We start from the raw sequence: 13,628 nt of genomic DNA, 5'->3' as shown, positions 1-13,628 counted from the left end.
AGCTCGTTGAATTTTTTGCTTTGTCATATGTAATAGGTAGTAACTTGTGGTATTGTTGAACTTTAAGTTTGTTGGTTATGGCACTTGTTTGTTTGCGTTTAATGGTAGTGCTTTTTATTTAAGAAAAAGCTGTGCTTGATTGATCGAAAATTATTCCGAGTATATTTCAGTTGCAGTTGATATGACTGCCGAGTATTGGCAGTTTATAGCTAGACGAGTGTTTTAGTTGTCTGAGCTGTATGGATAGAATTGTATTTGATTGACAATATCATTCGCATAGTTACTTGATAGAGAGCAAGATAATTTTTGTTTCTTATATATGGGAAGTTTTTGAACCTCTAAATACAAAGGCGCAGGTAGGCTAGCCTCGTTAAAACCTCTCCAAGCAAAACCCTTTGGGATAAAATCTTGGTAGTAGGAAAAAGAGTACAAGCCTGTCCCTGCTTTTTAACTATAAATTTTTTTTAGGGAAGAAACATTCCATGTATTAGGCAAGAGTTTACCATCTATTGATTCTAGTTTGTACGCTCCTTTGCCGAGTATTTCTGATATTCGGTATGGACCGTCCCAGTTAGCTGCAAGCTTTTTGTGTGATGGTGGTTTTCGAGCAATTTCTATTTTCCGAAGTATTAAGTCGCCTTTTGCAAATGATCTTCTCTTGACCGCTTTGTTGTATTGGCGATCAGTGCGTGTTGTGCCGCACGTTGCCGTAATGTGGCGAGGTCTCTTATTTCTTCTATGGTATCGAGTTCGGATCTCCAAACTTCTTCCTGATTACCGAGTTGTGTTCGGACTGAACTTTGAGAGATCTCCAGTGGTATCATAGCCTCTGAGCCATATACTAGCTTGAATGGTGTTTCTTTTGTTGATGATTGTGGGGTGGTGTTATACCCCCCAAAGGACTTCAGGTATCAGTTCGGCCCAGAGACCTTTGGCGTCATCTAGCTTTTTCTTTAGTGCATGTAGCATGACCTTATTTGCAGCCTCGGCTAGTCCATTCGTTTGATGATGTTCAACGGAGGTAAAATGTTGCCTAATTTTGAGATTCTGCAAAAAAGAGTGAAATTTCTGATCCGCGAACTGGCGACCATTGTCAGTAATAATATGGTGAGGTATGCCGAAATGGCAAATAATATTTTTCCAAATGAACGAAATCATTTGTTGAGATGTTATTTTTGCCAAAGGTTGGGCTTCCACCCATTTTGAGAAATAATCGATGCCTACGATGAGAAATTTTACCTGGCCCGGTGCCGTAGGGAACGGACCGAGTATATCTAAACCCCATTGGTTGAAAGGCCAACTGATGTCAGAGTGATGTAGTTGCTTGGCGGGAATGTGTATCAGTGGTGCATGTTTCTGGCAATTGTTGCAGGTCTGGATTTTGTGTTGGCTATCCTGGTTTAAAGTCGGCCAGAAGAAGCCAGCTCAGAGGACTTTTGATGCTAAGCTCCGAGCACCGGTGTGTGTTCTGTAGATGCCTTCATGTGCCTCAGCTAATGCTATGTTGGCTTCTGAGTTATTAAGACATTTTAGCAATGGGCGAGTGTATCCTCGTCAATACAGTGTTCCGTTAAGTATTGTGAAGGAAGATGCTTGTCGTCGGAACTTTTTGGTATTCTCGACCCCTTCTGGTATATCACCTGTTTGTAAATATTGTATGAAGTCGTTCCTCCAATCTTTTTCCTGTGTAACACTTAACACGTTTGTTAGAGTAACAGTTGGAGATGTTATGGTAAATTGATGTAGTGTAGATAATTCGGATTGTGTACTACCGAGCTTAAATAAAATGCCTGCCCTTTGATTTTCTTCCCGTGGTATATGTTGTGTTTCAAATTTGGCAAATTTTGTAGATAATTTCTTTACTAATATTAGATATTTAGATAGAAGAGGATCTTTTACCTGAAAAAGGTCGTTTACCTGTTGTACTACCAGTAGAGAGTCACAATATACCTTTATCGCCGAGATTTGGAGATCCAAACAAAGTCGGAGTCCGGCAATTAGTGCTTCATACTCCGATTGATTGTTGCTAGCTTTGAAAGCTAAGTGTATGGAATGTTCCAATATGAAGCCGTCCTCGGCCTCCAGACGGATTCCAGCTCCACAGCCCTCATTATTGGAAGACCCATCCACATACAAAGTCCATTGTTTGGTATGGTCCTCTTCTGATGGTATTGTAAGCTCGGAGATGAAATCTGCCAGGAATTGGGACTTAATTGGTCCTCTGGATTGATACCTGATGTCGAACTCAGACAACTCGACTACCCATTTTATAAGCCTTCCTGCAATTTCTGGTTTGTGTAATACTTGTCTTAATGGGTGATCTGTTCTGACGTGTATAACGTGGCTCTGGAAATAAGGTCGGAGACGTCGCGCCGAAAATATCAGAGCTAATGCGAGCTTCTCTATCCTCGGATAGTTGAGCTCAGCGTACTGGAGAGTTTTACTGACAAAATATATCGGATGTTGAACTTTGTTCCTTTCTGTAACAAGAGCCGAGCTTATCAACCAATCAGTAACTGATAGATATAGAAATAAATCTTCTCCTTGGAGGGGTTTTTGCAAAATCAGCGGTTGTGAGAGAGTTGTTTTTAGTTTGGAAAAGGCTTTCTCACAATCGTCATTCCAATGAAATTTGGTTTTCTTTTTTATTGTTTGAAAAAAGGGATAGATGTTGAAGCTAGGCAAGGAACAAATCTCGAGAGCGCGGTAAGTCTTCTTGTAAGGCGCTGAACTTCTTTGACTGTTTTTGGGCTGGCTATGTCCAGTACTGCTCGGTATTTGTCTGAATTTGCCTCTATTCCCTTGTGTGTTAGTAGAAATCCTAAAAACTTACCCCCTTGAACGGCGAATGCACATTTCTCGGGATTGAGGCGCATGTTGTAGTGGCGAACTTGGCCGAATATTTCTGTAAGGTCGTCGATATGGTTGTTTCCGATTTGTGTCTTGGCGACCATATCATCGACATAGACTTCGATATTTCTGCTGATCTGTTTGGCGAAGACTTTGTCCATAAGACGTTGGTAAGTTGCACCTACGTTCTTTAATCCAAATGGCATAACTTTATAACAATAGTTACCGAAATCAGTAATAAATGCCGTTTTACTTTGATCGGAGGGGTGCATGAGGATTTGATTATACCCTGAATACACATCCATAAAACTTAAGGTAGCATAACCTGAGGCGTTATCTACTAAATAGTCTATGGATGGTAAAGGGTAAGAATCTTAGGGCATGCTTTGTTTAAGTCAGTGAAGTCGACGCACATGCGCCACTTACCGTTTTGTTTTCTTACCATTACCACATTGGCTAACCAGGTAGTAAATATGATTTCTTTGATAAATTCTGCGTTGATGAGCTTTTGGGTTTCCTCTAGTGACGCTCTTTTCTTTTCTTCGCCGAGTTTCTTTTTCTTTTGTTGTACTGGTCGGACTGTCGAGTTTATTGCTAGTTTGTGGTTGATGATTTGTGGGTCGATGCCGGGCATGTCTGAAGGTGTCCATGTAAAAAGGTCGGCTTGATTTTGTAGGAAGGTCGTGATGGCCTGTAGTTCTGATGTGTTGATTGACGTACCTACATAAGTAAATTTGTTAGGGTCATTATTAAAATATACTTTCTGTAGGTCGTCGGATGGTTTTGGGCGTTCAAGGAAATCAGCTCTTGGATCAAGGTCGGCTTGTGCGTGGCTGTTGTGCGGAAGGTCGACATTGTTGACTTGTTGCCTGGGACGATTTTGGAGTTTCATGCTGATGTTGTAACACTGGTGTGCTTCTTTATGATCTCCATGGATTGTTACAACTTGATCGTTCTGCAGGGGAAACTTAACACACAGATGAACTGTAGAAACAATTGCGCCGAACTTGTTCAGAAAAGGTCGGCCAAGGATAAGATTATATGGACTAAAACAATCAACTACTAAATATTGAATATCGTATGTTTTTGAAAGAGGATGCTCACCTAGTGTGGTTTGTAACCACACTGAACCCAGTATTGGAACTCGCTCTCCTGAGAATCCGACCAAGTCTCCTCCTGTTGACTGTAGCATGTTGTCGCTGAGCTTCATTTTTTGGAATGTGGAATTGAACAGAATGTCGGCGCTGCTCCCGGGGTCTAAGAGTACTTTTCTTACCAACAAATCCCCTAGCTGAAGAGTGACTACCACATGATCGTCCAAATTTTGTATGCTGGAATTGAAGTCGGCGTGTGTAAAAGTAACTTGTGGTTGTTGATTGGTTATTTCAGCATCTTGTTGTGGTCCGTTTACCGAGCATATTGCTCGGAACGATCTTTTTCTTGCCGAATTTGAGGATCCTCCACTTGCGTACCCTCCTGAAATGCAATTAATTATACCTCGTGGTTTTTCGTATTGGCTTGAAGGTGCCTTCTCTTTCCCTCGGTGTTGTTGCTCGGGGGAATCGTTTGTTGTGGAAGGTGTGATGCGCTTTTGGATGTGACCCCTAATGTACTTGTTGAGGTGTCCCTGCCTGGCCAGGCGTTCTAGAAGGTCCTTGGCCACTACACAGTCATCAGTGTTGTAGCCGTGTTTCTGGTGGAAAGCGCAATATTTAGACTTGTCCACATTCTTTGTATCTTGATAGGTGCCGGCCTTTCTTGGTGGCTTGATCAGTTTTGAATTCAATATCTCTTTGATTATGTCCTCTCTCTTAGTATTGAACTACGTATAAGAATCAAATCGAGGGGTTAGTTTAAAATTTTTCTTAGTGCTTGAGCTCTTATCGTCTTCTCGGTAGTGTGACTTCTCAATTTTCTGAGCTTGTCTGAGCTCTTCGATATCAATTTGGCCTTTTGCTTTCTCGCGAAATTCTGCAAGGGTCCTCGGCTTGGCTACTGCGATTGTCTCATGGAACTTTCCAGGTCGGAGTCCGCTTTTGATTGCGTGTAGGTGGACCTCGGGGTGGAGGTCAGGTATACTGATTGCGACTTTGGTGAAGCGGGTCATGTAGTCCTTCAAGCTTTCGTTCGGTCCCTGTTTGATCGTATTCAAGTAATCGGAGTCGTGCAAGTAAATTGTGGACCCGGCAAAGTGCTCTTCAAATAACTTCGCCAGCTGTTGAAACTGCGAGATGGAACCTGCAGGCAAAGCACACAACCAATCAAGTGCAGGACCGTCTAAATAATTTGGAAAACAACGGCATAAAACTGTATCTGATGCACCATTGACGATCATTATTGATCGGAACTTCTTGAGAAATTTCTTTGGGTCTCCGAGCCCATCATAAGGTGTGAGGGTTAGCGGCAGGGTGAATCCCTTTGGCAATTCGAAGTTCGTTACTTCTTCTGTGAAGGGTCCTACAAGGTCGTCGGACTCTTCCTTTTCATCTTCAGGTTGGGGTTCTTCAGCTCGGGCGGTCTCCGAGACATGAGAGGGCTGGAAATGATGTTCCTCATCTTCTGGCTGCTGGCGGTGAGTATCGTTGTGCTCAATCCGAGCATGATTTAGTTCAGCTATTTGGGCAGCCATTATTTGATTCTCGTCGGCCATTCGTTGATTGGCTTGTTGTAGCTCAGCTACCATTCGCATGAGTTCGGACAGTGAAGGAGGCGGTACGTCAGCCATGGGTGTAAACGAAGGTAATGGGACCAAAAGAAAAAAATTGACTTCCTGGGCCCACGGTGGGCGCCAATTGATCTTGCCTGGAAAATAGATCGGCTTCAACTGCTTGGAATCAGCCAAGCTATGTACTGGGAGGCTGAACGTCCGACTCTTTGAATCCGAGCTTCTTTATTTGTGTTGTTGTGTGAAAGCGCGAGCAATGAAAAGGAGGTGGAGTGTACCTGCAAAGGCACTCCAAAGCTTAAGTCAATGTATATTCTTGTTCAAAAACTTGGTTTTCAAGAAATGTTCTACTTCCCTTTATATGATGAATTCCTCGTCCGTTACATTGTCGGTAATAATCGTCAAATAATTGATATTGTAACCGACCTTATTTTACTGTTTGGGATGTCGGTTATGATAGGAGTATTGATGTCACCGAGCTATGGCTCATAAATTCCGAGTAGTAATCGGATAATGACGAGTTATATCATATGTTGATAACGGTTATGAAGCCGAGTTATAACGTGCAATAATGACGACCATATCACAAATAACGACGACCATATCAATATTCATTACTTCTGCTTCAACTTTTTTTTAATTATATGACGTAAATGAATTATATTGACTTACTTGTTTATAGTATTTCATTTTTCGCTTGATAATATGAACTTGTTTAAATTTATATTTATTTTGTATGAAAACAAGTTTATTTTGCAATGTAAAAATCTAAAAAAAATTATATTTTATCTTACTGACAGATTTACAGACGGATTTTCTGTCTGTATTCAAAGTGTGGGATGATTTTCCAAGGTTTCAATTACAGACGAAAAATCTGTCGGAAAATTTGTTGCCAATTACCGACGGAAAATCCGTCGGAAAATCTGTCTGTAATTACCGACGAAAAATCCTTCGAAAAATCCGTCTGTAATTACCAACGGAAAATCCATCGAAAAATTCGTCGTTTCAGGGAAATGGAGGGGTGGATTTACCGAGGAAAAATCCGTCGGTAACTGGTAAAAATCCGTCGGTAATTTTCCGATGGAAAAAAATCCGTCGGTAAATAATTTCCGACGAGGATTTTATAGAGGGACAAAATCCGTTGGTAATTTCGTCGGTAATCAAAAATCTGTCTGTAATAAAGACCAAATCTGTCTGTAAATCTGTCTGTATTAAGCAATTTTCTAGTTGTGTTTACATAAAAAATTAGTCATCAAATTATCTATTATAAATTATATGTATAAATATATATATTATTTAATTTATTTTCAATGTATATTTTGTATTTCAAAATTTATTTTGTATAAATAATTATTTTTTATACATACGTAACATAATTGTTGGTATAATTATATTTTGTTGTTATAAAATATGATTAATCTTCAAAATATTTAATTACAAATTAAAAAATTTAAATAATAATTTAAATAATAACATATAAGTTAAACTTTTTTTTTTATATTTCATATTTTGAAAAGATGGAATAATTTTTTATTGATAATGTAAACAAAATCTCTCTTTTTTATATATATGTTGTTAAACAATTATTTAAAAATATTTAAAATCCACCTTTCATATAATTAGCTCTAATCTTAATGATATTCACAGTTAAAAAAGTTTATTCAATTAGTGTAATCATTATGAAAAAATTAAAACTAATTTAAAAAACACCAATAGATAGATAATATTTTTTGAAGTTAATTTTTTAAAAAGAACACTAATCTCATTTAAATTTGAGAATTTATCATTATAATGCACATTTAATATAAAATTTTTAAATTGACTATCAAATGTCAAAAGTTGAATAAATAATTATTAACATGTGGTCAAATTTAATAATTTAATGGGAATAAATAAATATTATTATGTATTATTCAAAAAATTTCGAATTGGAGTGGGGCGCTTGCTCAGGGACGGATCCAGAAATAGTATATTGGGGGCAATAACATATATAATATTAAAAAATTATACAAAAAATTATATAATGTAAAATGCATTACAAAAATATACTGATAGAGAATATATTTAAAGTACAAAAAATATATATGTACTTTTTATTAATGAAGTGGTCGATTCCTCGTTTCATAAAATTCATCGATAATAGAATTTGTGTCAAATTTTTCTGCAATTTTCTTTTCAATATAATTAAAAGACAATTAGCAAGAAATTTATCTTTTATTTTGTTTCTGAATTATTCTTCACAATATTCATAGCTGAAAATGAATTCTCAGTTGTAGTAGTTTAAACAGAAAAAATTAATACCAAATGAATCAAGAAAGACGCTCACAAGAAGAAAAAAAATCTACTTTATGGGAATTGAAAAATTTTATTTAATTAAAAAATATTAGTAATAATATCTTTTCATATTTTTTTAATATTGTTACTTACTTTTTAGATATTAGAAATCATTAATATTTAGGTTAGACTGAATTTTTATTTATATTAGACTAAATACTACATAAATTTTTAAAAAATAAATCGTACTTAATAACTTATTACTATTAATCTTTTTTTAAAAAAGTTGGGGGGCCGAGGCCTCTACTCGTCCCCCGTAAGTCCGTCCCTGCGCTTGCTCCCACTATAATATAAATAGATCCGTTCTTATTACTAATCATTAAAATATATATTAAAAAAGTGTAATTTTTATCTTCACTTGTTTAAGAGAGTAAAAAATTTATTATTATTATTAAGTAAAAAACTTATAAATTTTATTATATTCTAAAAAATATTGTCATTAATACTATAAAAACTAAGTGTAAAGATAAACATTTTTCTAAAGATAACAATCAAATGGTATATTAAAATCACAACACAATTAAGATTTTGTCATCTTTTTACCTTATATTTTCCGGACATAATTGAGATGTGAAATAATTAAACCAATACTTTAATTAACGTTATATGTATGAATATGCCAAGAGAGAGTGCTGCTATTTAAAAAAAAAAAAAAAAAAAAAGCAAGAATCATGTGAACAAAAACACATGAAAGTTCTTATTTACACACCACCAAGGTTAAGTTCTTGTAACTTGTAAGGGTAGTTATGATGTAGTTTCTAGGAGATTTACACCTAGTCTAATGAGCCTTATGATTTGATTGGACTTCTAGGAAGATCAGAATCACTAGTTATGCTTCCGAAGTTCCTATATTTCCAGCTGCAGTTTCACCAAAGATAATTTACGTTAGAAAATTGAAAAAGAAAACCAACTACGTTTTCTTTCTGTATGTTTTTTGTAGCACAATGTCGATGCTAAGGTCTCAGGAGTAAGGACTATAATAATGATCGAAATAAGAGAAACAATTTTATTGTTGATAGGGTATAAAAAGTGTGAATTCAATAGACATCCAAAAGGTACAACAATAACAAAGTTTTATCCTATTAACTAGATACAGGCATGCAAAAATTAAGGGGAAAAAATATATGGTCCAATTTATTATTATTCTCGATGAATGTTATCCAATAATTCAAAAGTAAACTGTTGAAATAGCAATAAGTAATTATTTTTTACATGAATCAGTCAACAGATTTTTGGCCGATATGGAGCCAACACATATAACATCCTTAACTATTAATACCATATGCAAATCTTAATCAAATATTCCAGGATAAAACAATAAAAAAGAAAATGCAGCGGAAATCTTGAGTAGCTGTATACTGTTTATTTTGATATAAAATTATAGAGGGGTGAAAAATATAGGTATATTGCTTGCATACATATTGATAATATACATATAATAAAGAGGATGAGAGAAAACAAACATGTGAATGTTTTTTCTTTTTTTCTTTTTTTTTTCTCTTCTATAATAAATATACTTCTGTATTTTATGTATTCTTTGAATATGTATACGAGTCTTTTCCAAAATATAATGATTGATGGGTTTATTTACGCTGTTGTATTATTTGTCAATATGTGAGCAGATTCTATATAATAACTATAAATTATATCGGTCCTGCTACCTTACCAAAAGTATTTCTGCCAACTTCTTATTTATAATTGTGTTTAATAGAAGTGTTTTTGTGTATGTGTCTAATAATAATATATTTTTTATGGCTGTATTTAATAAAAGTGTCTTTATAAATATATTTTCTAAATGTGTCTCTTTATATATGTGTTTAAAATATAATAATTAATTATTGTTGACAATAAATTAACAGATAATATGTTGGTACCTTATACTTTTTCAAATTATATTGATTTATGTGTGTCTTGTGTTTAATTAAAAAAAAGAAAAACACAATTTTTGTTTTAATCATTTTTGGTGACAAAAGAGATATACATTCTCAATCCTACATATATCACAAGTTCTAGGTAAACATCTCACTTATTTTTTTTAAAGAATAATATTAAATAATTATTTTGAGAAAAAGATAAACTGATTCCTGATTTTATGGTAGGTGGACATTTAAGTTTCTGAGAATTTGAAGATACATTTAAGTTCCTAACTTCTTCAAGGTCTAGAGACATCAATTTTTGTATCTAATTTATCCCATTTTAAAAACTCTTCCACGTAGATATTTGTATTGGCTAGGTCAATATAATGAGAGTCACGTTTGATTTTTCTGTTGGGTCTGACAAACTCAAATAAACAATAAGGATCAATTTGTCCAAATTTTGACAAGGTTAGGAACTTAAATGTATTTTCAAATTTTCGAGAACTTAAATGTCTGCGGACCAAAAAGTCAAAGATCTCTTTGTCCTTTTCCCTTATTTTTTTTTTGACTAACATTTTAATTATTTTAAGTTTTAGATTATAAAATATAAATTTTTAATCTTAAATTTTAAATTATAAATTTAAACACAAAAATTAGTTAATGTTAGCTAATTAAAAAATAATTTTCTATATTTTTTTTGTGAAGAAGTAATTATTACGAAAAATATCAAGGACCAGTACATTTTATTAATATTAGCTAACATGTTAGGCGAATACATTTTTTTATACAAAAAATAATTTACATTTTTTAATGGATAATATTCTTGTTTACCGTGTTGATGAAAATAATAAATTTTGTTGATGATATAACATGGTTGTTGGCTTGTTGCGAAGCAGAGCATACATAGAAGATGAAAAAGAAAGGCACGAGAAAGAGAATGAACTTACAGGAGCTACCTTGATGGGTGTCGTAGTTGGTCTCTATGCATCTGAGGAGATACTTGAAGGTCTCAGTCTCACAAGGAATAGTGAGAGCACCATTATGGCTAAATCCAAACTCATCTTCAGCCTTCTCAAGCAATAACTTGAAGAGAGAATGAGTAAGGTAGCTAGTTGGAATGATGAATCTCCGAAGCTCACTCCCAACATAAACTGCCAAGTACCCTTTCGGAACATCGGGAGGGGGCTCGGGGCTCTCGCATTTGTGATCCTCTTCATCCAAGTTACAATTACACGCTGCCCTCTTTGAGGTTGGATCATCATCACTTGTAGGTTCTTGGTAATCAGAATTGTCAATCATGTTGTAATTGGGGCTACTTGAAATGTTTGGTGATGATGAGATTGAGGTTGACGATGAGGATGAGAAACTGTGCCATCTACGAAGCATTCCCCTTAGCCTCACAATCTGCTTAGCTTTATTCAGTTTTGATCTTTGCTGCTGCTCACCTTCCATTTTTTTTTTTTTTTGGTATCAATCAAAGAACGTCCCCAAGATTGATTGATGACTTCGGTGGATCCGATGATTCTAGACTAGAATAGTCTCATCAGATCTTGCACTGCATGTAAAAGATACCTGAGACTGAGTCATCATTTGCATCATGAGATGAAACAAGCTAAAAAAAAATTATTAAATTAGAATAACAAGTCTTTAAATAACAATAACATGCTATACTACTGCTAACTATTATAACTCTTATATCTCTCAGGAATAAATTTTTTAGATAATTATATAAGTATGAGATATTCCTCATCGGATCCGTTGAGCTAGTTTTTAGGATTAATCTAGGCTCACTCTAAAAAAAGACTTAGATTAAAATTTGAGGAGAAGTCATAAAATAAAATTAATTTTATAATACTGAAAGATTAAAATAAATATTTTAAGAAAGACTAAACCAAAATTTATATATAATTTCCTCCATCTCTACAACATCTATTTCCTCTGAAATCTGAAATTATCTTTCGCATTAAGCCTATATAATGTAGTGCATTGTTTCATTCTCATGAACCTTGAATGATAACCATCATTACATGACCAAAAAATTTCAGATCCCTAAATTTAAAGGTTATATATAATAAAAAGTTGGGCCCTAGAATTCTAGATATTAATAATAATGACAAATCATGAAAACGGGAACAAGGGAAGTCCCATCAAAATAGAACAATAAAAGAAAATGGTACATAACAATGACCCATCATAAACAAGTTTCCTTAGAGAAAGAGATTCATACCTGACATAGAAAATGGCATGAGCCTTGAACATGAGATATAAAACATAGCCATGAAGCCTCAAAAGTGCGTGGTGCAGGGGAACCTAGCTTTCAAAACAAGATAGAGACGATATAATAAGTTACGAAGAAAATGACGGTTCTTTCGTCTATCTTGATCCTAAACCAAACACATAGAATTAGAGTTTGACGAACAACGTTTATGTTCGAACTTTACACGTTGATCAATTATCGCCAAAGAAATAAAAGAAGTTTATGTGTTTTTGTTATTTGCTTTTGTTTTTGGTAGAACTCCCTTAAACGTCGCTCTCGGAGAGTTTTTTCTTCTTTAATTTCCTTTCTTTTTGCTTTTGTTATCTTCCTTTAACAAACAAAAACAAAAGCTTTATAGATAAGTAGAGCCCTTTCATATTTTTATTTTTGGCTACATTATTTTTTTTATATGGAAGTAATTAAGTCAATAAAAAAAGAAACATTTTTTATCTATATTTTTATCCAATCATATATATTCTTTTAAATGATTATTTAAAAAAGAATGTAAAGGAAAACAATTACTTTTAATCAATTTATCATCAAAATAATGTAAAATATGAATTAGAACTCTCTGAGAAGTTGAGAACACGTGGACATGGTCCCCAAATGTTTTCTGACTCTATGTCATGTATGCGGATGCTTAACCCTATTTGTGGAATCAACTATCTCTCAAATAAAGAAGGTGCAAGATATCTAAACGAGAGTCATGTTGTGAATAGAGATAAAATTAATCGGTTTCACTATGTAGACAATAGAGATGGTGAACAATATGAATAATGGACTGAAATTTCGGCTCGTTAAAGGTAAAAAAAAAAAAAAATCACTTCACTCCCAATTATCCAAAAACACCATATTTTCACTTCAGAAATTTTACTCATCCACATTTAACTTTATTTACCGCCGTAGCAGGTCTCCTCCCAAACACTCTCAGCGTGGTCGCTTTTTCCTCACCAGTCACCCTCGATAGTGTCGCTGCCTCCCTCACCAGCCAGCCCCAACACCATCGCTGCGTCCATCACAAGCCAACCTCAGTGCCGTCGCTGCTTCCCTCAGCAGCCACCCTCACCGGCATCACTCACTCCCTCGCCAGACACTCTCACCAGCGCCGAATTTGTTCTCCTTCTTTTACACGCAAATTGATCTGAAAAGTATAAGAAACTTTGCAAAAATAATAGGAACAGTTTGCTACGTGAATGGAGCATTAACCATGGCTCTGGTGAAAGGACATAAGCTCTTAAACATAGACTACTTTTCTCATCATAATACTGCCAAACACATTCTCACTGTTGTTGATGACACGTGGCTTCTTGGCTGCCTATTACTCTTAGCAAGTAGTGTTTTCTGGTCTTCTTGGATTACTATGTAGGTAATTAAATCTCTAATAGTTATTAATTACTGTACATGAATGAAAATGGGATTTATTGTAGCTTGAAACCAACACAAACAAATAGGTACCAATTTCTTCAAGCTGTCCAGACCATTTGTTATCAACTTTTTGGATGTGTTTATTTGCGGCGGTTCAATTAGCCATATTTGCACTAGTCTATGAACATGATCTAAAACCATGGAGTTTGCATTCTGGCACAGAATTTTCATGCTGTCTATATGCAATAAGTCACACCCTAACATTCATAGACCTTACTAATATATGGAGGATGTTCATTTT

At 34.9% G+C, this 13,628-nt stretch overlaps 2 protein-coding genes across 7 annotated transcripts; both read right to left on the bottom strand.

The window, feature by feature from the left end:
- Positions 1–1,554: 1,554 nt before the first annotated feature.
- LOC140177611 (uncharacterized) lies at positions 1,555–5,575 on the bottom strand. Its single transcript, XM_072210744.1, has 5 exons — positions 4,907–5,575; positions 3,571–4,672; positions 2,834–3,139; positions 1,951–2,480; positions 1,555–1,683 (listed from the first exon to the last, which is right to left on the bottom strand). Exons 1-5 carry the CDS (start codon positions 5,573–5,575, stop codon positions 1,555–1,557), a joined length of 2,736 nt encoding a protein of 911 aa, XP_072066845.1.
- A 2,850-nt stretch (positions 5,576–8,425) lies between these two features.
- On the bottom strand, positions 8,426–12,214 carry LOC112738382 (uncharacterized). Of its 6 annotated transcripts, none has more exons than XM_029291616.2 (3): positions 11,933–12,214; positions 10,662–11,277; positions 8,426–8,707 (listed from the first exon to the last, which is right to left on the bottom strand). In XM_029291616.2, the coding sequence occupies exons 2-3, from the start codon at positions 11,155–11,157 to the stop codon at positions 8,679–8,681; spliced, it is 525 nt and encodes a 174-aa protein (XP_029147449.1). In that variant the 5' UTR covers positions 11,158–11,277; positions 11,933–12,214; the 3' UTR covers positions 8,426–8,678. The 6 variants fall into 6 exon arrangements, with proteins under 6 accessions (XP_029147449.1, XP_025644601.1, XP_072068080.1 ...); XM_025788816.3 differs by having other exon boundaries at positions 10,653–11,260; positions 11,933–12,159; XM_072211979.1 differs by having other exon boundaries at positions 10,662–11,260; positions 11,933–12,137.
- Positions 12,215–13,628: the final 1,414 nt, after the last annotated feature.

This window comes from Arachis hypogaea, chromosome 13 (genome assembly GCF_003086295.3).
Source record: "Arachis hypogaea cultivar Tifrunner chromosome 13, arahy.Tifrunner.gnm2.J5K5, whole genome shotgun sequence".
Lineage (NCBI taxonomy): Eukaryota > Viridiplantae > Streptophyta > Magnoliopsida > Fabales > Fabaceae > Arachis > Arachis hypogaea.
This window is presented reverse-complemented; position numbering and strand designations above follow the sequence as displayed.